Here is a 24,008-nt window from a genome sequence, read left to right on the forward strand (position 1 = left end):
AGTAGATGCTAAAGAACAGCTGAGCAGGGGGCTGTGGTTTATTTTTAATCTTGTAAAGTATATTTGCCTTCCACATGATCCTTTCATTCTTCCTCTCCCAGCACATGTAAATAGAGAGACAGTAAATGGCACATTCAGGTCCCCACAGACTGAGCCCCAGCACGGAGCTGCTGCAGATTGAGTGTTTGCTGTAGCTGTCTCACGGCTGATTTCACAGAGACTTCTTCCTTTTCCTCACACCCCAGGGCAAGGTCAAATAAGACTCTGCAGGGCAGCCCCACAGGCACTTTTCTGCCCATGCTGCTTATCTTGGCTGACAGACCCATGCACGGCATGGTCCCAGACCAGCACACATTTGGCCACTGAGGAAAACCTCTGGATACAAAACCCCTTTCTGGGTAGAATCATGTTTCACTTCTGCAAAGTTTATTGCCTAATCTACAAGGGCTCTCAAATAAAGTTTATGAGCCTGTAAATGCTCCCTGCCACAGAACGGCCCCAGGAGCCAAGGATAACCTGTGTGAGCTTTACTGCAGCCTTTTAACAGGAGTGCTGGGATGTGGTGCAGGCTGCTCCAAGGGGCTGTAGGGAGGGTAGCTGTGGAGCAGAGAGGCTCAGCTCCTCACTACAAACATCACCAGCTGCCCTTCAGCCCACAGCTGCCGTGGTGGCACTCAGGCCAGCTGGCAGCTGGGGTGTCCCACATGGATGGACACTGCCCTGGAGGTATTTGCTGCCCCTGAACCAAAATCTACCACCCTCTCATGATCTTACGTTCTTGCCTTTCATTGCAAGAGCCAGGCAGTTGTGATAAAATTAGGACAGCTGCTGCTGACAATTAATTAACTTCAGATAAGGTCTTCAGGGTGGCCATTGGGAAATAAATTAATTCTGTTTAAGCCAGCACTGTGAAGTTCCCCTGGCAATCTCTGCCAGACCTCACCCTGCCAGCAGGCACCAGGCAGTCAAGCAAGGGGCCCCGCCGGCTTCTGCTTGCAGAGCTGGGTCCCCACCAGCACAGCACAGCACAGCACAATTCTGCACAATTCTGCACAGTTCTGCACAGTTCTGCACAGTTCTGCACAGTTCTGCACAGCACAAATGCTGGCACACTCTGCCAATGGACTGCAGCTTCATAGTTTTCTGGGTTTATTTTAAATGAATGTTTGTTCTAGTGTAGTGTAAAACACTGCTGGCCCTCAGGGAAGGTGAATCCCTGCCCAGCATGGCACAAATTCCACCTTCATTCTAATTCACCCTCCACTCACCTGTGTCTAAGTATTACTTCATGCAGAAAAAGCAGAGAATGGGACTTTATAGGTGCTTAGCACACCAGAGCCATACTTCCAGTCTCACATCTACCAGGCACTGAATGGGCCCAATGTTTCCAGTGGCTCCCCATGATACTGAAAGAGGGCAGTCTTGAACTGGATATTGGGAAGAGATTGTTTACTGTGAGGGTGGTGAGGCACTGGAACAGGTTGCCAAGAGAAGCAACCTGGAAGTGTTCAAGGCCAGGCTGGATGAGGCTTTGAGCCATCTGGTTTAGTGGAAAGCGTCCCAGCCCACAGCAGAGGAATTAGTGCTAGATTATCTTTAAGATCCCTTCCAACCCAAACTATTCTGTGATTCTGTGCTTCAGTACTCACCAGTATCCTGTGTAAGGATCTGTCTTCCCATCTTTGAGGTCTATGGAAAATGCTTCTCACCACAGCCATCCATCTGCACAAGCAGTGTTTGTGCTGAACATCACTGATGCATGTGCAATTGTGGCATACTTCCATTTTTCAGCCTCACAAGCTAAAGTACCTGTTTGGAGGGGAAAATTGCCTTTCCTACTTCTGATCAAAAAATTTACTTTCTGTGTGGTTGATGTGAGACTAACCAGACCCTGTTAATTTGGACCTACACTCAGCAGTAACAGGGAAATGAACTAGCATGACACAAATGAAACACAAGTGGCAGCAATTGGTCTCTTTTTATGGGCTTTGGATAACATCATTTGAGTTTAAAATACAGTCAGCATGTGCCAATGCTGCTACTTCCACCTAATGGATATGGAAGAGAAAGTTTTGTTTATGCAGGTATCATACCACAAAGTACAGCAGCACCAAGAGTAAATGTAGGTTAATATTCTAAGTAACAGAAGAGCTTTAACACACCTTTCAAGAACCTCATGTTTTTTAAAGTATGCAAATCTAATTGGCCTAAGGTGAATAAAATCAGCCAGGAGGGGTGGGGGGCAGTGAGTAGGGGAAAGAAAAATAAAAAATGAAGACAGCTAAAAATACAATTATTTTTTTAATTATACAGAGGAATTCTTATCCAGTGACTTAGCGTTGCAAACAGGCACTGCAGTAGGCCACGTCCTACTGTGAGAATCCCTGCATTTATCTCAGCAGCATGCAATGTTTCCCCATGAGTTTGTCTGGCCTCAACAGCATACCAAGAGCCATAAAACAGCCTCCCTGCACCAGATGCAGGATGTGCATCCCATGTAAGGGGCCACTGCCTTACAGCCTTATAGCCCAAGAGGACTGGGGGTTACAGGGAGGAAGGCTCATCACCTTGTCCCTCTGCCTCGGTGCAGGGCTCGTGGTATTGGCCAGCTGCTGTCCTTTCAAAGGTGCCCAAAGGCATCCTCACTCAGTGCTCAAAACCTGCACAGTGTGGGAGAAGCTGGGAAAATATATTTTGGCTTTACACCCTGCTCTGCTATACAAGGAATTAAGCAAACTGGACCAGCTTCATGGAAGGGGCTTCTAACAACAGGAATCTTGGAGAAATTAACAAAGTAATGGTTTTTTTCCATGATGATGTTAATCCAAAAATGAGGCACATATGGTAGTGGCTGTAGGACCCCTCCAGACACCATCCCATCAGCCCACAGAGGGATGACTAAGCAGGAGACAGAGGGATGACTGAGCAAGGAGCAAGGCAGCTCTGTCAAGGCTTATCGTAACACCTGTCTCTGAAGCCAGCAATTTCACACACTGCGAATGAAGTAATTTAATAAAAGCAGGCAGTTCTCCAGTCAGTCTAATAAGCTGTAATCTAACTCTATTTCCCTTCAAATTGAAAGAAAAAAAGAAATCAATAACTGAAATGCAAGCCTCATCTCACAGGGCAGAAATGCTTGCACTAACAACTCTAAAAGCTTTTGCAGGATATGAGTGACCACATGAATTCTGTGTATGATGATCACTTTTGTGGCATTGCTGCTGGCATCTAAGCAATGAGGAGTGAATGGGCTGTCACTCCCACTGCCACCAGCACATTTTTTGCTTGTCATACTTTTCCTACCCAAGGCACGTCACTGCCTTCAGAATTCCCCAGCCCTTCCCTGAGTGGTCTCAGTCTCAGGAGGTGGCTGATGTGCCACTGCAGTCTGCCTTCAATTAATCTCTCAAAACCACCTGTGAAGCAGCAGACAGCCCATCCCATGCTGGAGACAGCCCATGGCAGAGGCCAGCAGTGGTGGCCATCATCAGCACACAGTGGGCCCTGGACAGGCTGCTAGGTAACAGGCCTGCACACACAGCACAGGTGCAGAGCCTGGACAACCTCCTGCATGGCAAGGCCACCAGCTATGAAAAGGATTTCCTCATAAAACAACCCAAGTATAATCTCTTCAGAATCATGTCTGTGGGCTAAGGAATAGTGATAGGGAGGCAGACTTTCCCTGAAGCTCTCAAGTTCAGCTTAGGCTGCACTACCAGAGGCTTTTGTCAGATCAGTAAAAAGAATTTGGATGCTCAGACTTGTTCTTAACACTTCTGTTGGATCTGCCAATTGACAAGAAAACAAAATGCCACCAACTCCTCTGTTCCACCCAGAGCCTCCAGTGTGATTTTGGGAGCCTCACCACTAAAAGAAGTAACTTATGGATGACCTAAAAGAGGACCTTGTTTGAGGGGCTTGTAAAAACCACAGCAGCCTCATGAGTGGGCAGCCCCCTCTGAGTCCTGGCTGGGGCAAGCAAACATGGTCAGCATCTGCCCAGTCTGACAGGCCAGTGCTTCACTGCAGCCTTTCCTCTGGCACTGCCACTGCAAACTGGGATCAGCAAGAGCCAAGGCCAAGCCAGGCAGGATTTCAGCCTGAGCTGCAGCTGAAAGGGCCCAGCAGCACCCTGCCAGCCATCACACTGAGTGGGCAGAGCAGCAACCAGCAGAGCTGCTCACAGCATCCCAGTGGCCTCATTTCAGTAGGAGTAGCATGCGACATTTAGGAGAGACTTTCAGGGATTTCGAGCCTTTGAGCAGATCACATCCAGCTGTCATTGTGCTGGCACAAATTTTTTTCTGACATTCACTAGGCACCAGAGGGACAGAATCCAAAGTCAGTCCCTGCTGGTGAAGTCACCTACGAACCCAAAATAACTTTTCATCAGTCTGTTGATCTTTTTTCATAATATGCTGGTGAGGACCTCCCCCTGCCTCTGCAGCAAGAGGCATTTCCTAAAGGAACAGACAAGGCCTTGAAACAAGCCCCAAAGATGGCCTGTTCTCATGGTAGGTGTCAACACCTCACCCTTAATGCCATGGTCCATGCAGCTCTCTGTGGCAGCTCTCCTACAAGCTCACTAGAGATGCTGCAGCAGCTATGGGAGGCCATTCCCAGGGTTAACAGTAACCAAACAGTGGACTACAGCACAAAAAGGGATTGATGATACAGATTTGTTGCTGTGAGCCCATCAGCAGCCACACTAGAGCCAATGCAGTGATGAATAGTGCTGCCAAAGCAATAGAAGGAGGAGGACATTTCCCAGGTAAGCCCTTCAGGCTTATTTGTAAGAAGGATCTGCAGGGCAGGAGGCCCTGGTCAGCAGCACTCCACAAGAAGCTGTGATATTGGCAGCACTGCTGCCTGTCATGGAAATCTTGTGTCTGTCACTTAGAAATCCCTTTACTTCATTTGAAGGGTCAAAATTCATCAGGGAATTCCCCAGCCTGTCCACGTGAGTACATTCAAACAGCCAAATGCCAAAGTTACTGTTCAAAGCAGAAATGAGTGCTCCACACTGGCCAAAAGCAGCCATTCCTGACATTTACCTGCATTTCAAACTGAAAAAACTTTAGCTAAAGTTAGCAGAGCACAGTTCTATCCTCAGGGCAGCCCTGGCTCCTAGAACCAGATCATGTACGATGGGATGGGACCACTGCCCATCTGTGCCCAGGCCACAGGAAGCAGGGCAAGGCAGCAGCTTTGGCAAGGCAGGAACAGCATCTCTTTAATAGCAATGTTACAGTGTCCACCCTGCCCTTCTGCTCCAGGGAGAGTTTGCTAAAAGCTGACATTCAACAGCTTTTCCCCTCGGCTCTGCTGGTGTGTGTGGTGCGTACGCACACGCCTGTGTGCCAGACGCGTATCCCCGTACGCACAGAGTCTGTACGCACACAGGAACATTCCTGAAGGCACACAAGCATCCTCCCAGCAAAAACAAACTCAGCTACATGAAATATTAACACATCAGCAGCGCCAGTGACTGAGTCCTAGAAGGAGCTCTAGATAATAGTGACAGAAACATTAATATTTGCTGACTCAAGGGCTCCACCAGGAGGAAAAACCAGCCCAGATCATCCCCTTAGGAAGGCTAGAAGGAAGATGCTCCTCTGGCAGCCTGGGTGACTGGCAGGGAGGCCAGGCCTGCTCTTCCAAAGCTTTCATCATTCAAAGACAAGGATAAGAAATGTGGTAGAAATGGATAAGCACAGTGTCAGCTGGCAGGGGCTGGCCACAGTTCTGTGGGTGCTGCCACACAGGCAGCATCCTCACCTGCTGCAAAAAATTCCAGTCCAAAAACACTAAGAAAGAGATTGCTAGCTGCCCTGCTTTCACCCACTTTCTTTTATTTCCCAACACGGGCTGGGAATACTCATGGACCTACTGCACTCTGCAGTGGTTTCACAGCCAGAGCACAGCTTTGGGAGCACGATGTCTGCTTGTGGCTACTGATAACCAGCTCATGGGATTTGCAGGAGGCACACGTCTGCTTGAATGGGAACTTGAATGTAGTTCCACTGGGAACTACAGAGGCCACTTTGGAATTTAAAAGGGGCGATTCTTCCCATGAGCCTCAGCTCCTATTGCAGCCCCCAGAGAGAGGTTTCTACTCATCTGACCCTTGCAGATATGTTCTTCATCACGAGACAAACACCTCCAGGAAGCACCTTCTCTGTCACACTGGCTACAGCGACATCACACAGCAGCCTTATTCCAACCCAGACCACGTACACCGAAGGGATGCTTCGCACCTTCTCTCCCACACACACACACATCAGGCTATTTTAAGCCTGATGGCCACAGCATGAGACACACAGAGCCCTCAGAGGCTCATTGGGTTCTGCCCCATGCCCAGCACCAGTGGAAGAAGGCACCTTCATGCCTGTCTCAAGGAGGAACAAAGGGGCTGCAGGAACAAGACTTGAAATGGCAGCCCTGAGAGCGCATACACAAGCAGGTGTGAAGCTGTGCCAGCCCACACCCAGGTGACCGGCACTTGGCTTCAGGCAGGTGCCTGGCTGGCCCAGCTCAGGGCCTGCAGCCCATAATGCTGTGCCCAGGCAGTCAGGGTACCCGTCCCAAGAGCATGATGCCTTTGATATATTGGGTACCACGCACTGACAATACATTTTTGGAGTGTTTCTTCATTGAGTCTTACAGACTTTTCTCCTTGTGCCAGAAAATCACAATTAAAAACAAACCAACCAACCAACCACCAAACCCACTTGTTTGCTCACTAGATTGCAAAACTTATTTTCAGGAACAAGAAAGAGCAAGTCAAGAGCTCCAAATTAGTGCAAGACAATATAGGGAGCACTCGTAACTTTCTCCCACAACCCAGAAGCTGTGAATACTGACTTACTCTGCCACATCCCAATTTTATCACTTTAGATTTCACAAGGAAGCATGTAACTTGTAAATGAAGGCATGGGCTTCCCCACACTCAAATTTTATTGAAACTACACACATATTTTACACACAAATTGAGTGGGAGCCGATGTACCAGACTTTGGTATCTCATATACATTTACAGAACCTGAGCACATTGCAGTTTCATATTAGAATACTCTCTATATTCTCATCATTATTCATGACTCAAAATAAATGCTTTTTAGTACTTCCAGTGACATAATAGGTTCCATTACTCCAATAGCAGATCGATTTACAATATTTTCAGTTTCTCCCCTATCAGCTCAACGTTTCCAAAAGGCGTTGGGTTTTCCCTCTGAGTCCACAGTTCTCCTGCAGTTCCAGCTTTTCTCTGTGCCCTCTTCCAAGTAACTCATACAAATGATGCAGGCTCTTCTCCAGGAAAAAATAAGCTGTTCCATTTCCATGCTCAGTACATACTCCTGATCTTTTAAAGAGACTGAAAAAAACTATGTCAATTTTGCTGTTTATTTTTACAGCAGGGAGTTGTCCACTAGGAATTAAGTGCTAAGGCAGTGGACCTGTTTCATGGAACTCAGGTACCCACTATGATGGCTGATCTGGGCTGGCAGGGAAATAACACTTACACCACCCCATCACTGATAACCCTGGGCTGTCAGTTTGGCTCATGCCAGATGTATCAAAAGCAGCACAAAATGTTTGCAATGGTAAGACTTACAAAAGCACTTTCACAAAATGCTGAAAATTATGAAAAATGCTTGTGTTTAATAAAGTGGAACCCTTTGTCTAGCTCTTGTACACTCGCTTCATCTTGGAAAAAAAAAGAGCCCATCTATTTGCAGATAAACCAGGTACAGCTAAATAGCATGTCTTCTACCCCAAGTACCACTGCAGCATGTTAGCCACTCCTCAATCCCTCCATTCTCTGCATGTGATATCAAAAAATTACAAACAGTTTTCAGGCACACAATCAAAAACCAAACAACAGTCCTTTGTAAGATGCTGCTACTCCATACTACTTCTGGGCTTGTTTTTGAAATGTTTAATACCTTCTTTCAGAAGCTGTTCTGTGACAATGGTTCCAATGGTTTGCATCAAACACACAACCTGATGTACCTTTATACGTTATTGGGTGCTTCCTTACATCCTGAGTAGTCTGTTTGTAGCACCTCAAGGAAGAATCCCTTGGAATGACATGTCTTCTCACCCCTTCAACGCACAAGTACAACCAAGAAGGGGAGAATATCAAACCACCCAGCACAAAACGGGGCAGATGGACAACACCCAGAGCTGGCTGTTTCAGTGTCAAGTGATTACAAACAGAATTACAGACTACTTAATAAGGCACTTGATCAGTGAAGCAAGAAAAAACAGGCAGCAGAAGCCAAAGAACTACAGGATGTGTTTTTTCTCCACTGTTAACAGGTGTGCCTTTTCAAGAATCGTTCAAAGGCCACTGACCTGTTCAGTAACAGCTGTAAGACAAGAATTACATGTATTTGAATTACATGCCTACCAAGACCCATCAGTTTTCCAACCAGAATAAAAATTGTTTCAGACGGAACCTAGGTTAATGGGGAGATTACACTTAACTCCTGGGTTTAATAATATTCTATAGTTCAGACCTCATTAAGGTCTTCTCACATTCAACTATTACTGTATCTGCAACAGGATGAAACAGAAGAGCTTTTACTCCAAAACTACCAAACAGACCAAACCTACAAACATGAAAACAGAAAACAGGAAAATAATTTATAGTGATGTTTTTACGTGGAGTGATACCTCATCTGGTTTTAATATTAAAATACCATAACATGAGGTATTTTTGCAGTTTGTTTCTTAAACAAACATCCATGTTTGTGACATGTGACACTATCCATGTCATCTTTAAAGACAGCGTTGACAGCAGACGAGTCAAGGGAATCTTAAAAAGGTCATCCTTCTACAAAGCCACATAAATTTTTTGCAGATGATTCCCCCTTTTTTCTTCAAATGGCACAGAGAGAAATATATTTACTCCTCTGACAAACAACATGAAAACCCAGGAAAAATATCCCAGTAGACTCTGATTTCCACAAGAAGAAATTAGAAGAAATTAATTAATTTCACAGCATAAAGGGAGATAAGGAGAGGGAAACAGTCACCATTCATTTTCCAATTTGTCAAAAATCTGCATCCAAAGTGAAGACATTGTCCATTGTTTCTGCCATGACAGCAAAACGTTGATATTCCGAAACCCGCTTCTCAAAGAAATTAGTTTTTCCTTCCAGAGAAATATTCTCCATGAAATCAAAAGGATTTTCTGCATGAAAGACCTGGGGAAGGAAAACACACTGGTGGTTCTGACAGGGAAATAATGCTTTAAAAGCCCCATAACAAACAAAACTGTCAAACGCTTTCAAACTAGACCACCTCTGGCTGCAGTACCCTGTAGGGTCTAAGGACATCTATCTAAGTAAATTCAGTACTGCCACTCCCAGGAGTTTGGTCTGTGGTGAAGTTCACTTTTGCAAGGTGCTTGTTATTCTTCAACACTGCAGCATCTGAGCACAGCTTACGTTTCCCATTACAAACTGAGCTGAGCAGCTGAAGGGAAACAAAGGCCTAAATTGTTCTTGCTCTTTTACAGTGAAGCATAGGTATGAATGCTGTGGTTTCAGCTGTCACTCAGAGGAAGTCCATGTGCTAAATATGACCTGCTCCCCAGCATGACAAGGGAGTGCTTTGTGCTGGCAGTTCTGGGCTGCACTGGCAGGCCAGCATTTGGGGCAGTTGCATCTCTTACCTTTGAGAACCCAAGCTCCATTAGTAACCTGTCTGCAACAAATTCAATGTATTGTTTCATCAAGGTGCAATTCATTCCAATCAGACCCACAGGTAACGCCTCAGTTAGAAACTCCTAGAAGTTAAAATACAGATGACCTTTAGAGAAATGAAATTTAAGAAGAAAAAGGAGAGGAGACACCTGTGTTTCACCATAACATACTTTGTGATATTCCAGGCTCCCCAGGAAATTGTCTGAATAAATAACTTGCATCACTAAATTCAACAAATATCTTCTGTTTTCAGTAACCTCCTTTATTTTTAGCCTATTGTTATGGAAAAGGCACAAGATTTTTATCACTGCCCCTCTAATCTGCCTTTCTTCAATGCCCCAGTGTAAGCTTAAGCTCCAACTTCAATAAACCTACAGACCATACTAGTGGGAGCAGGAATAGATCGATAAATCACTGGTTTTCCTGGCTTCCAGCCAATATAGAATGACAGATCAGAGGGCAATGAAATATATGAGTGCTGAACCCAGTCATGTGTATGTTTAGGCACCACTGCATACCTGTCAGTGTTGTGAGCATTTGTCATCATCACAGTAGTTAGATAACAACAGGAAAGAAAACTAAACTAAAATCCTGCCAAACACTCAGCCATGCAGAAACTTGTGTCTGCAGAAGGGTGGCACTTCATGTGAAAGAACCTGACATCAACCTCAGGAAAAGCCAGAAGACATGATACTTGTGGCCAGAACAGACCCCGCCTTCTCCTGAGGACAAGCAGAGATGTGAATACAATAGGGAGAGACAAAGATCCTGAAAGGACAGATGTAAACAAACTCCTCTCTGAGAGACAGCTGCAATTGGACTAGATGATTATTATAGGTCCCTTCCAAGTGAAATTATTCTATTCAATATCAAGTAAGACAGCTTTTCTTCCTTTCTGTCATTAAGGAGAAAACCAGCTGCCAGCTTTACCTCCCCCCTGTTGCTTGATAACTGAAACGGAAAGTCTCTGACTCTTATTGTCACCATTAAGGAAGAGGGAAAGAATGGTATAATATATCAGGGATCAACCCTGAGCCAAGTATCAATCCTGAAAGTTAGAAGTTAATTTGTTTATTTTCACACCTCAGACTGGGCCCGTGCTGCCCACAGTGTGGTCACAGCCAGGATTACCTGCTCAATTTCTACAGCATTAACGATGATCTCACGGACTCGCTCTTCTGACGGTCTGTTCACTAAATAATGGAACATTAGACAAGCAAAATCACAGTGCAGACCCTGAAATCAGAGAACAATGAAAAAAACAGTCAGTTTTCCCATCTTCCACATAGTTCGCTCTTATTTTCAGATAGTCTCATTTGGATTGAAGTTTCCCAGCCTCCTGCTTTTATGAAAGTCTTAATGTTATCACATGTAGTGTGGACTCGTAGTTTACAACCCAGTAACATCTCAAATCTAACAAATGCCACTATCCCAAAATAATGTTCAGCATACACCTTTCTCAGGAAAAATTTTTCTAAGGACTCCTCTCTACTGCTAGTGATCCTACACAGAGCCTTGCTGGTCTCTGCCTCCTGTCAGGGAAGATTTTGCTGAAAGACTTCTACATCAAGACCTGCAAAACTACTTGTGAGTCAAAACAGGCTGTCTACCTGCTCTTTGAGATACTTGATTTAAATTTCTTCAGTAGCATTAGTTCTCCTAACAGCATTTTCAGAAAGGCAGATTCAGATTAAAGCCACCAAACCCAAGATTAACAAATCATCTCTGCCCCAGCTAAACTCCCCTTCTCACTTCACCCAGCTATCCTACACAGAGCCTAGTAAACTGTGTTCCTTTCCAGGATTTGCAGAAAAGTTTCCCAAGGTAAGAAAACATCAGGAGACAAGCAGCTGCTCCAAGAGGCACCTCAGCTTCTCTTTGACTTGCCTGGGTACAGCTTGATGGTCTTGCTTCAGCCATACCCACTACTGCCAGACTGAAGGAGCAGTGTGCTACCATCTCTCAACTGCAAGGTGGTGGTTACAGCCAATAAACACCAAGAGGGCACACCCAGAGTGAAAACCAATCAGAAAGAATTTGGCAGACTATGGGCTACCTGACTATCCAAAATTATCATTAGCAAGTGTCAAAACAAAACCTGGGGGCTGACCTACTGGAGAGCTGTTCTGCTGCAAAAGACCTGGGAGTCTCAGTGGGTAACAAGTTGACTGAGGCAGCCGTGCCCTTGTGACCAGAAGGGCCAGGGGTATCTTGGGGTACATTAGGAAGAGTGTGGCCAGCAAGTCAAGGGAAGTGATCCTCTCCTTCTGCCCATCCCTGGTGACATCACATCTGGACTGCTGTGTCAAGTTCTGGGTCCTCAATACAAAAGAGACAAGGAGCTACTGGAGAGGGTCCAGCAGTGGTCATAAAAACGATGAGAGGTCTGGAGTGTCTTTATTATGAGGAGAGACTGCAGGAGCTGGGCCTTTTTAGTCTGGAGAAGAGAACACTGAGAGGGGATCTCATTAATGCATATAATTATCTCAAAGGTGGTGTCGTGGTTTAGGAATGGCACTCCCCAGTTCAGTGCCCTACCAAGACTCTCCCAGACCAGATGCCACTTGCTTGCTCCCTGCCCCCACCAAGACACCCCCAGCCTCCCCTTGCCCTTTCCTGCATTGCGGATGGAGGCACAAAAGGTGAAAATCATGGGACTGGAAACAACGAGATAACAAAAGGAACAGTAACAGCAATATGAACAACAAAATGTATAAGACAAAGAAGTCATTTATATGGAAAGTCCATGACAAATACCCACCTGCTCTTCCCTATTATTTTTTTTCCCACTGGAAGAAACAACCTTCTTCTCAAAAGGAGGAGAGAGTCCCTTTTCCCCACCCCTGTCAATGACCTGAGATGGTACCCAACAACATCTTATGGTCTTAGCATGCCCACACAGCTCCAGGCTCCACACCCTCACAGCGACTACAAAAAACTAACTCCCTGTGGCTGAAGCCAGGACAAGCAGGTGCCAAGAGGATGGTTCCAGACTCTTTTCAGTGGTGCCCAGCAACAAGATGAGGAGCAATGGCTGCAAACTAAAACACAAGAAGTTTCACCTCAACATCAACATGAGGAAGAACTTTTTCGAGTGTGACAGAGCACTGGAACAGGCTGCCCAGGGTGACTGCAGAGTCACCCTCTCTGGACACATTCCAAATGCACCTGGACATGTTCCTGTGTCACCTGCTTCAGGTGACCCTGCTTGGCAGTGCAGTTGGACTAGATGATTTCCAGAGAACCCTTCCAACCCTTCCAATTCAGTGATTCTGTGAAAACCATTTTGGAGAGGCTACAAAATCCTTGTGATTAAGGTCATGAAACAGCCCTGAAATAACACAATTTGTGAAATATACCCCCTCTAGTGACCAACTGCATTAGCTGCCTGCTGCAAGGCTTCCCATGGTCTTATCCAGGGCAACACTACCAGCAGGATGCAGGACATGCCTGGCTTCTCCCATGAACTGGTGTGCTCTGCTGACTGGTGATCCCACCAGCTTTGCACCTTTAAGTATCAGAGATGCACCAGCTCAAGAAGAGCCTGGGAACAGAGCCAACAGCTCAAAAAACACACTGAGTGTTAATCAGTTATCGGTCCAGGTGCACCAAAAAACAGTTTGTAGTTTTCCATTGTGGATTTTTTTACTGCCACTGGGTTTCAATGCAGGTGCTCTGTGCACCAAGCTTTAACCTTCATAACAGCACTGCAGTTGGAATTATGCCAGCAGAGCTCAAGAAAATTTTCATCTTTTGGTGCTCAACTCTGCAGAGTAGTTAGTCAGCTGTAAGTAATCCTTGTAACAAACAAATCCTGCCTTGCTCAAATGGATCAGTTCATGATGACTCACAGAAGACACAAGGAAGGTAAATGCTGAAGAACTATTTGTTTTTCCTTACTCATCATATCACTTTTTTCAGAAGTGTCTTTTAAAGACATATTTTAAGATATCTCATTTCAAAGCAATTTATCTAACCCATGAAAATTACTTCCATTATAAAAAAGCTCTTTATACATTAAGACCAACTCTGCTAAATTACAACCACTAGCACGTTTATACTGCATACAAAACTGGTCTTTCTACTTTTTCAGTGCTGACAGCAACCTAAGCAGTGCAGTGCACAGTCCCCAGCCATAAACAACAGCTGTCAACAGGGAGCAAGGAAAGGAAGAAGAAAGAAAGAAAGAAAGAAAGAAAGTAAGGAAGCAGTGAAAAGGGGCCCTTGTAAGCACATGGTCTGTCATATTTGGTGTGATGACTTGCAGCCCCTCAGACACAAGTTAAGAAGCACTCCCCTCAAAGGCAGATCTGTAATTGCCCCCTCCCAGGAGATGCTGTTGCTGTGCAGCAACACAAGATCATGGAGAGGACTGGTATCTCATGCTTCTGCAGCAACGTGCCACAGCTGCCTCAGTGATGGATGGAGGCGGCTGTCTGCAAGCTCTGTGACCCACAACCAGGAGCAGGTGGGGAGTGCTATTTGGACCCCACCTGAACCTGCCTGAAGAAGCTGAGGCACAGTAAATTTCAAGAGTCACACATTATCCACATTCTTGCTACAGACAGGCCCCCCTGCAGCTGGGGACCGTGCAATTCCACCCCACTTCACTTCTTGAGCAGCTGGGCCTTTCCCTCCCTTCACAGGACAGGAAAACAAACATCCCATTCTATCTAAAAAATCCATCTTTTTGAGGTGCTCTAGTGTGTCCAGGGAATAGCAACAAAGCTAGTGAAGGGTATGGAGCACCAGTCTTATGAGGATTTGCTGAGGGAGGTGGGAGTGTTTAGGCTGAAGGAAAGGAGGCTCAGGAGAGACCTGAGCTCTCTACAACTACCTGAGAGAAGGTTGTGGTGAGGTGTGGGTCAGTCTCTTCTCCCAAGCAAAAGGACAAGAGGAAATAGCCTAAAGTTGCATCAAACAGGGGATTACATTGGATATCACAAAAACTTCATGTAAATTGCTGTCAAGCATTAGAACAGTCTGTCCAGGGAAGTAGTTGAGTCACCATGACTGAAGGTATTTAAAAGACATGGGAACATGGCACTTAGGGACTTGGTTTAGGAGTGGACTTGGCAGTGGCAGGTTAACAGTTTCATTCGGTGATCTTAAAGGTCTTTACCAATCTAAATGATTCTGTGATTCTATAATTATTGGTAAAAGTCTGCTTCTTTCCCCTTCCTCTGTCAAGACTATGGGTTCTTCATTAATATAATTGTACCCTTCCCTGGGAAACTCACTTTTCTTCCCAAACAGTGTGCAGGACATGCCACATTACCTCATCTCTGCTAATAAGTTCATTGGAGAAAGTCAATCCAGGCATCAAGCCCCTCTTCTTCAGCCAAAATATAGCAGCAAAGGAACCCGAAAAGAAGATGCCTTCCACTGCAGCAAAGGCAACCACTCTCTCACCTGTTTAACATAACACATTTTTGTTAGACACAAATTGCAGTACTTCTCATCAGCAAGATGAACCATTTGCATCAGACAGAGTGGTGCTGGAGAGGAGCAATCCACTCTGCAGCACCAGATGCTGTCTTTGACCACATCTGTCAGCAGATCCTGACACATACAGGGTCTACACACCCCACAGCACCCAGCCATAGGGAACCCCAGCAGAACTGAAGAACCAGGGAGCCCCAGCAGAACTGAAGAACCAGGGCACCCACTGAAACCATCACAAGTCAGAAGCAAAAGAATTTAATTGTCCGAAGTGTTCAAGACATTAGTACTCCATTATCTCTGTCTCCTGAAAGGCAGGAAAGCAGCTGTGTAACTGACAGCCAAAACTGAGAAAAAGGCCAATCTCTTATAAATTAAACAAAAAGCCCTATACCACAATTTCTTCTTGTTGGGAATCTACATAAAACCATATTCTTACAAGAGTGAAAGACTACAGAACATAAGACACAAGTAACTATGCATGTTATCCCACCTTTAATCTGGGGAAAGCAAGGCATTATTGGTGCCAGTTCTCCCTGTTCTCTTCATGAATGTATTTCTTCAAACTACAAGACCATCTGACTGTGTAGTGAAGCCACATCATTCAGTATGGGTCATTCAGTATAAAGACAAAAAAGAGCACTTTTCATAACATGATATCAGGGGGCACTGCCATTATTTTATTTCTCTAGCTGAAGATAAAAACATACAAGCTCACCAGAACTTACTTCTACTTCTTTAGTTAAACCAGAGACCCAGAAGTCACTACATCTCTGGAGAATTTAATTTCATGTTCCAGGGATGCAGCTTACTCACAGAAGGTCAGGTTGTGATACACAGTAGAAACAACAAGTAGAAAAACCTACACACCAAAAGTGGATTCTCGGTCTTCAATCCACTTCAGAGCCCAGTCTGCTTTCTTTTTAACACAAGGCATTGTTTCAATAGCATTAAATAAGAAATCCCTATAGAAGAAAACAGAGACAAAACATCAAAATAGTGATTTATGTAAATCTGCCCTGGTTGTCCCTTCCAGCTCCAGGATCCCATTATGCAAGGCTCTGAACTAACCCAAGTAAGATACCATTCCCACCCCAAACAGGTGATGATCTGTCCGCTTTTGTCTGGGATAATTTTCTTCCCAGTTGCTTCTACAGTGCTGTGTTTTATATTTAGAATGAGAATTATATTGATAACATATTGATGTTTTAGTTGCTGCTAAGCACTGTTTACACAAAGTCCAGGACTCTTCAGCTTCTAACCCTGCCCCACCTGTGAGCAGGCTGGGGGGAACAGGAAGCTGGGAGAGGACACAGCCAGGACAGCAGACACCAAGTGGCCAAAGGGATACTCCATACAATGTCATGCTCAGAGTATAAACTAGGGGAAAGCTGGCTAGCTTCTTGGGAACTGGCTGGGTATCAGTCAGCAGACAGTGAGCAACTGCATTGTGCATCACTTGTTTTGTACTATTATTATTATTATCATTATTATTATTATTATTTTCCTTTTCTGTCCTATCCAACTCCCCCAGAAAGTCAATATGAAACAGGAGACAGCTGCCATGCTGTCCTACAACAGTGGCACTGGCTTCAGCGACAGATTTCCCACAGCTTTGTAACACAAGCAGAGGTTTACCTTTTCTTGGGATCTTTGATGTAGGTGTCTATGAGCAAGCTGTACATCTCTGAGTGAACATTCTCAATGAGAATTTGAAAGCCATAGAAACAACGAGCTTCTGGGATCTGCACCTCCTGACTAAAACGAGCCACCTACCAAAACCAGAAAGCATGGCATTGAGTACAATAAAACAGTCCTGCATGACACTACTCTGAGCTCAAGAGGAGAGACAGCTGATCTCTGCTACAGAAACAGGATGGGAGCAGTTCGATCCGACTTTGTTTACAGACATGTCAATAGGATTGCTGTGGTGCAGAGGAAAATAAAGCAAGCTAGCCAGAAGTAAATACATCTAAGAGCTGAAGCATGAGGGCATACGTACACAGAAGAACAGCAAAATAATGCAATACTAATCACTTAGTACTGAACAAAGCCTCAGACTTTTTGTTCAGCATTAAAAATATAAACAGAATGACATAAGGCATGTTCATGCAATACATGCACATATATACTACATGTTAGAAACATTCAAACATTTGAGATTTAAACTGGGCATCTGCAGACAGACACCACTATTAACCTGTGATGAGATATTCTCCAGCCCAGAATAGATATCAACAGGAAGAATTCCCCACTTTTTTAGCAGCACTCACCTGCAACCCTAAAAGATTCTAGGATGCCGCTCATTGAGAACGATAGGATTTTACCTTAGGAATACATGGCACAGCCATGGTCTGTATTCCCTATTTTTCAATTAACTTGAGTACAGGAAAAATATGGGGTTATATTAATTCATTCAGAAATGCACATCCCACAGCCAAGCAGGGGCTGAACTTAAAAGCTGTGTCCTAGAGTGATGCGATTGGGAGCCCTGATGACCACAGATAACCCAACTTAAACACTGTTCCCAAATGAACAAGCTGCTTGTTCCACTTGACAAAGGTAAGATAGGAAGAAAAAAAATACACCTTTAATGAACCTATGAATTAATATGAAAAAGTCAAAATGGAAAATTAATAAGTTGAAAAGTTAATAAGACAATAACATGACTATTCAAGCCCTCTGTAAGTCTTTCTCACCAGGTTTTCATTTACAATTCCATCACTGGCTGCAAAAAATGCCAGAACGTGAGAGATAAAGTATTTTTCATCTGCTTTCAGCTTGTTCCAGTGAGGAAGGTCCTTTGACAAATCAACCTAATGAAAAGAAAAAAGGAAAACATTATTGTCCTTCTGGATTTGTCATTCTGTAAAAACAGTCAAGTGACTGAGCCAGAGTTTTGGCATTTGCTTTCAAATCTTTACATGTAGGGAATTTAAATACTTGTGACTGTAAAAGACAACAGAGACACAGCAGTACTGTTGTCTCTCTCTGCAACAGTAACATTATGTACTTGTTTCACAGTTTACACTTTGTAATTTGGAATAAAAACTGGTGTCTACTGAATAAATAAACAAGATTTTGAAAAGCCTTAGTATCTTTTTGTCACAAGTATGAACATGTACCAGAAACCAGAGCTCATTCTGAGACACTTAAACTTTACTTTAAATAAATGTTGATACTCCAAGAAAGCTATACCCAAGCGTGTCAAAAGATGGACTGAGGGGACTTCTGCCTTTGGCAGGTATTCAGCCTCCATGTTGTCAAAGAATGATATGGAGCAAATGCTGAGCAACTGCTCTTGTCTATCAGACCAAACCCCAGCCATGAGAGGAAACCACAGCTTTTTTCACATGGATATTTTTTGTTTGTAGGATTTCTGAACCAAAACAGCACTGAAGTAGAGCCAGATGTCAAAAACGCAGAAGACCCACAGATGGTAGGACAGTATAAGAAGGAACCAGTAACATAGTAAAAAGAAAATGCTGGTAAGGCAGGAGTTCAAATACTTTTTCTTTAATGGTTTAAATGAAAATCTGCTGCAACAGGGCAGCAAGCTGCCCAGGAAGGTAATGAAATACCACCTCCACAAGCAGCTGCTCCTCACAATCCTATGATGCTTTCTGGTCTACTTAGAGCCTGCCAGTGCTTTCCTCGCTCCTCTGCAATTACAGACCACTGCCTACAAATGAGCAAAGGGTGCATAAGCTTTGAGTTGGAACAACCAGCTCCCCTGGCAGGTGATCCCTCCAAAGCAGAGCAGTGTTCAGAGGTCAGCACTGCTGTAAGCATAGCAAGTACTGCTCAGGTCTAGCTAACCAGCAACCTTGGGGAAGAACTTAGAGCTTGCACTGTAACATGGGGAAAGCACCTCACCAGGGCAATCAGGGATTGCTAAACGCATTTTTAGCAAGTGTCTCTGGTTAACACTGTCTGTCTGGAAATTTAGGTACCTAATATTAAGGAACAGCATTAAATTTCCCAGAGATCTTACATGGGCAAAGAGTTAGTTGCAGGTTCAGAGACCACAGCATGGTACGAGCTATCTGACCACGAATCAGAGCAATCTATCTTAGGATTTCTCTATAACTAGAGAAGCACCTCAGGTCACAATTCCACCTCATCCTAAACTAAGCACCTAACACAGTTCTGCTGAATCACCCTGTGGAAGCAGCTTGCTTTCCACTGTTCGTGAAAGGAGTTCTGCTTTGGTGCTGGCACCTGATGTTTGATGCCATTAACTCCAACCTTTGCAACACAGGAGCCAGCAGCAGAGCTAGGAAAGATGGACCAGGACTCTGGTGGTCTCACTACCTTTTGCCAGCCCACTGGTCCCGAGCTCACCTCTTCTGCCGTCCAGAAGGAGGCCTGAGCCTGCTTATACATCTTCCATATGTCCGGGTACTGGATGGGGAAGATGACAAACCGGCGGTGATTTTTTCTGAGTAGAGGCTCTTCATCAAGGTCAGAGCCATTCTCAGCAGCACTCGAAGAGCTCTGAAAATAAAGCACAGTTCTGGTTAAAGTTACCACTATTTATTCCTCCTCCTCACCCTATCCCAAAGGTGCAGTTTAAAGTTCACCCATGTCCCACAGACACTCACCTGGCCCCCTGGGGTACGTGTCCCCTTGCCCTCCATCCGTGCTCCCTGCAGCACTGCCTGTCTGCCCGACTCTACCCAGCACGGCTCACACCAACCCCCCCTCCCAGCTGTGTCGGTGCCAGGAAGTGCCCCACACCTGTGTGCCACAGATAAAGCCTTTTGCAGCACAGGGGGAAATCTGCTCTGGGAGACATCAGCCACTGTGGTACCACACACAGGGAGACACATGTGACGTCAAGGCATGGTGCCTGCAACCAGCACAGCTCCACCAGGCTCACTGCCAAGGTACCTACAGTCATTTGCTTTACGTTCAGCCTTTAGGACCTGGATGGTCTGCTTTAAGAAAACCAAAAGATCACAGCAACTAATCCCAACTGACAGAGGACAGCCCTGTGCCATAGCAAATCTCAGCACAGAGGTTTGTGTATGCAATCTGTGAGGGCAGCCCACACAACACAGCGGGTCTGGAGGCTCTCCCTCGAGTGCCAATATGAAGCAAACGTGCTTCTTCCCCACAGCTGGCAGCAGAAAAACCTATGCCTGGAGTCACCCATTTCCACACTGATCCTTCTGTGTGGAGTCCCAGAGGACATCTGTGCACAGCTCTTCCTCAGAGAGTTCTAGCCCAGCTGAGCTGGGGAGGTGGGGACAGCTGATACTTAGGAAACAGGCCAGTGGAAAGTAGCAGAGAGCGCACCCTGAGCAGGGCTTTCACCTCACCTCTGGCTGGAGACATCTGCTCCCAGGATCAATCCCTGCAGACATGTCACCAGGCACCTACTAGAAACAACTGCTGTGAAGAGCTGTCAGGATAGCACACTGCAAGCTCTGCAGAAGGGCTGGTGACTCACAGTGATCAGACACTCAGCCAGCAGGACGCCTTTCCGGGCTGGTTGCAAGATGCCACTGACACTGCTTTAGAGGATAACTAACAAGAGGCAGTTTACAAGGTGTTACATATAATACAGCAGAGAAGAGGAGTGAACACCATTATTTTTACCTTCTGGGAGGTACCAAAGTCCTTTCCCTATCCAACCTGCTTGTAACTACTCACATAATAAAAAGCATTCCTTTACTTCAATTTGGAAAATAATCTCAAACAAATAATGCCATTCACATTTTAAAAAACAAACGAGCCCCAAACATACATGCACATTGCATAGATGGCATAGATACCCCAGATGCTCAGTGAATACATCACTGAAGCACATTCTGGCTTACAATTCTACCACTTTATTCTATTTTTAAATATTACTCAATTACATGAGACAGATTTCCCACCATCATCTTGCAGACTCTGCAGAAGGCCATGAAAGACATTTTTTAGTTCCCAGGGCATAAAGATGGTTATAATAACTCTCTGGAATTGAGAGAATTTGGGGTTGGCAGGTTTGGCATCTTGTCTTAGCACACACCTTCTCAGGGCCTGGCATCCAGCCAATAATTCCATCTTCTTCTGCACCAAGAGACATCCTTGAAAATGGAAACACTGCAAGTCTTCCCTATTAGCCCAGCCACTGCTGGCTCATGGACACCTTGTTGTCCTCCAGGACCCCCAGAACCTTCTCTGCAGAGCTGCTTTCCAGCAGGTCACCCCCACCCTGTAGTGGTCCCCAGGGTTATTCCTCCCCAAGCACAGGAGCTGCATTTGTCTTTGCTGAATTTCAGACAATTTCTCTCCCCATCTTTCCAGCCTGCCCAGGTCCTTCTGAAGGGCTGAAGGGCTGCAGAGCCCTCTCGTGTATCAGCTGCTCCTTTCAGCTTTGTGCCATCAGTGAACTTGCTGAGGAGGCCTCTGCCCCTTCATCCAAGTCAGTGACGGGTAAGTTAAACAATACTGGGCCCAGAATTGAATCCTGGGGGACACAACCAGTGAGAGGCCTGAAACTAGACCTTGTGATGCTGGCCACAATCCTTCAAGCTCTGCCATTTACCCAGTGCTCACTCCACCTCACCATCTACTCATCCAGCTCACACTTCCTGAGCTTGTCTATGAGGGTACCATGGGAGATATTGGAAAATGCCTGGCTAAAGACAATGTAGACAAAATCCTCCGCTCTCCTTTGTCTATTCAGCCAATTGTTCCATCACAGAAGGTAATCAGATTGGTTAAGCATGAGTCTCCTTTGGTGAATCCATGATGACTAACTCCTGATGACTGTCTTGTCTTCCATGCACTTAGAGATGGACTGTAGGATGAGCTGTCTCATCATCTTTCCAGGTATTCAGGTGAGGCTAACTAGCCTGTGGTTTTAAAAAATGTACCAATATTTTGTTAAGTAGATGGTTTTGGTTGTTTGGAGTTTTTTTAATTTTAAAAAAGGAAAGGTCAGTCACAGAACCTCCTGCTCCACCTGTATCTCACCTCCCTTATCACCTTCAGGGTGCAGGGAAGTTTTACAGGCAGACAAGCAGCTAGTGGCAATCCTATCTTCTCCAACTCAGTTTCAAGAGCGTGGCACATTCTGATCACTGCTGAAGCTTCTGAACAATCACCACCTTGTGCTGAAGGAGCACAATGCATTCCCCACCTTGCCTTCCTGGATCCAGGGGCACTGGCAGGAGTGTAAGGGGCAGGAGAAGGTGGAAGTCACTAGGATAACACTATCTTCAATCTGCTCACCAGATCTTTTTCTTAATGCTATGATGGTGCATAAAACAGTCGACACTCACCATAATGGCAAAGGGCGCCCAGTTTATAATGTGTACATGCTTCATTCTGTTCAGACAACATTTTCCAAATGCATAAAAGAGCTGAAGCTGGTGGGCACAGGCCAACCCTTGCTCTGGCAGGGTCAACCAGAGCTGACTGCCCAGGGTCCTATCCAGGTGAGGCTTCAGTATCTTAAAGGATGGAGACTACACAACCTCTGTGAGCAACCTATTCCAGCATCTGACCACTTTCAGTAGAAAACAAGTGTTTCCTTACATGTAGCTGCAACTTCTTGTACTTCAATGTGTGACCAATGCCCCTAGACCCACCATGAGTCACCACTGAGAAGAGCCTGGCTCTGTCTCCTTTATTCCCTCCACTAGTTATTTTCACACACTCACAAAAATCCCCTGGAGTCTTCTCCAGGCTGAACAGTCCCAGCACTCACAGTCTATCTTTGTATGACAGATGCTGCAGTCTTTTAATCATTAGCCCTTGGCTGGACACACTCCAGTATATCACATCCCAGTTATTCTGCAAGTGCAAAGAGGCAAGCTCTTCTGGTGATGACAATAAACCAAACGGACAACAAAGACTGCTTAGGGGTACTGAAATGCCTTCCATTAATTCCAAATTCAGCAAATTAGGAAATAATTAACATATATACACACATACAAGCATCACCCCACAGCTACAGATGCTGGCCTACATGTACAAATATCACAGTTACATGCCCTACATCAGCTGTAGCCAGGGAAAAGCTAAATCCCACTGTGATGTGGAACATACACTCAATGGTATGTGCCCATGAACCCTCACACATCCTGGTAAGAGGCTGCACGTGCACCCCACGAGCTCCCAGAGCATTCAGGCCAGCCCTGGGCAGCACAGGCCATGCCAGCAGTGAGATTGGAAAGACCATCACCATTCCTGGAAGAGATGGCTTGCATTGCACAGTGTCTGAGGAGCACAACACCTGCTGGTTCCACATGCTTGGGGGATCACAGGACTACCATGCTCTTCACTATGGGTACAGCACTTCACTGTTGAGGGGGAAACAGTAAGGGGCTTCTTACACTTGTATTTAACATGGCACACCTGTTTTTGGATACTTGAGTACCGATGAGCCACAAGGCCTCAGAACACCACGTGGGTTTCCCTGCCATAAAGATTCTTTCTCCTCGAACACCTCAGCCTGGCTTATCACGGCTGTACCGGGGGGACTCCAGAACGTAGCTCAGACGCCTCCCAGGGACAGACTGTCCTGGTGCACAGGGCCTGGCAAGCCAGGAACATCACCAACACCCACACCTGCCTCCGGACCAACTCTACCTCCCGGCCCGGCAGGTGCAGAACGCCCGGGGAGGTGGGGGCGGCGCTGCCCAGACCCCGAACCGAGCAGCCCGCAGCCTCCGGTCGGAGGCCCGCATCCCCCGCAGGTGCTGCCGGCGCTCCCCGGGGCCGCGCTGCCCGAGCGGTCCGGCCCTGCCGAGCCCGGCCGAGACAAGGGCGCGGGGGGACGGGCCCATTCCCTTTCCAGGGCTGTCCGAAGCAGCAGGACTCCGGCCCGGCAGAGAGGCCGCGGGGCCCGGCCGG

General features: G+C 45.8%; 1 protein-coding gene across 3 annotated transcripts in view; it reads right to left on the reverse strand.

The window, feature by feature from the left end:
• Window positions 1–6,915: 6,915 nt before the first annotated feature.
• RRM2B (ribonucleotide reductase regulatory TP53 inducible subunit M2B) overlaps window positions 6,916–24,008 on the reverse strand; it is a 17,485-nt gene continuing 392 nt past the window's right edge. Inside the window, exons 1-9 of one of the 3 annotated variants that reach the window (XM_015617698.3) lie at window positions 20,480–23,848; window positions 19,500–19,652; window positions 17,855–17,971; window positions 16,794–16,927; window positions 16,026–16,120; window positions 14,992–15,125; window positions 10,845–10,949; window positions 9,683–9,796; window positions 6,916–9,212 (exon numbers count right to left, since the gene is read on the reverse strand). In XM_015617698.3, coding sequence (XP_015473184.1) covers window positions 9,060–9,212; window positions 9,683–9,796; window positions 10,845–10,949; window positions 14,992–15,125; window positions 16,026–16,120; window positions 16,794–16,927; window positions 17,855–17,971; window positions 19,500–19,652; window positions 20,480–20,524 — 1,050 coding nt within the window. In that variant the 5' untranslated portion in view covers window positions 20,525–23,848 and the 3' untranslated portion in view covers window positions 6,916–9,059. Of the gene's footprint in view, window positions 9,213–9,682; window positions 9,797–10,844; window positions 10,950–14,991; window positions 15,126–16,025; window positions 16,121–16,793; window positions 16,928–17,854; window positions 17,972–19,499; window positions 19,653–19,759; window positions 23,849–24,008 lie in introns of those variants that run through there. The other 2 variants (XM_015617696.3, XM_015617697.1) reach the window with 2 other exon arrangements.

Source organism: Parus major, chromosome 2, assembly GCF_001522545.3.
Source record: "Parus major isolate Abel chromosome 2, Parus_major1.1, whole genome shotgun sequence".
Taxonomy (NCBI): domain Eukaryota; kingdom Metazoa; phylum Chordata; class Aves; order Passeriformes; family Paridae; genus Parus; species Parus major.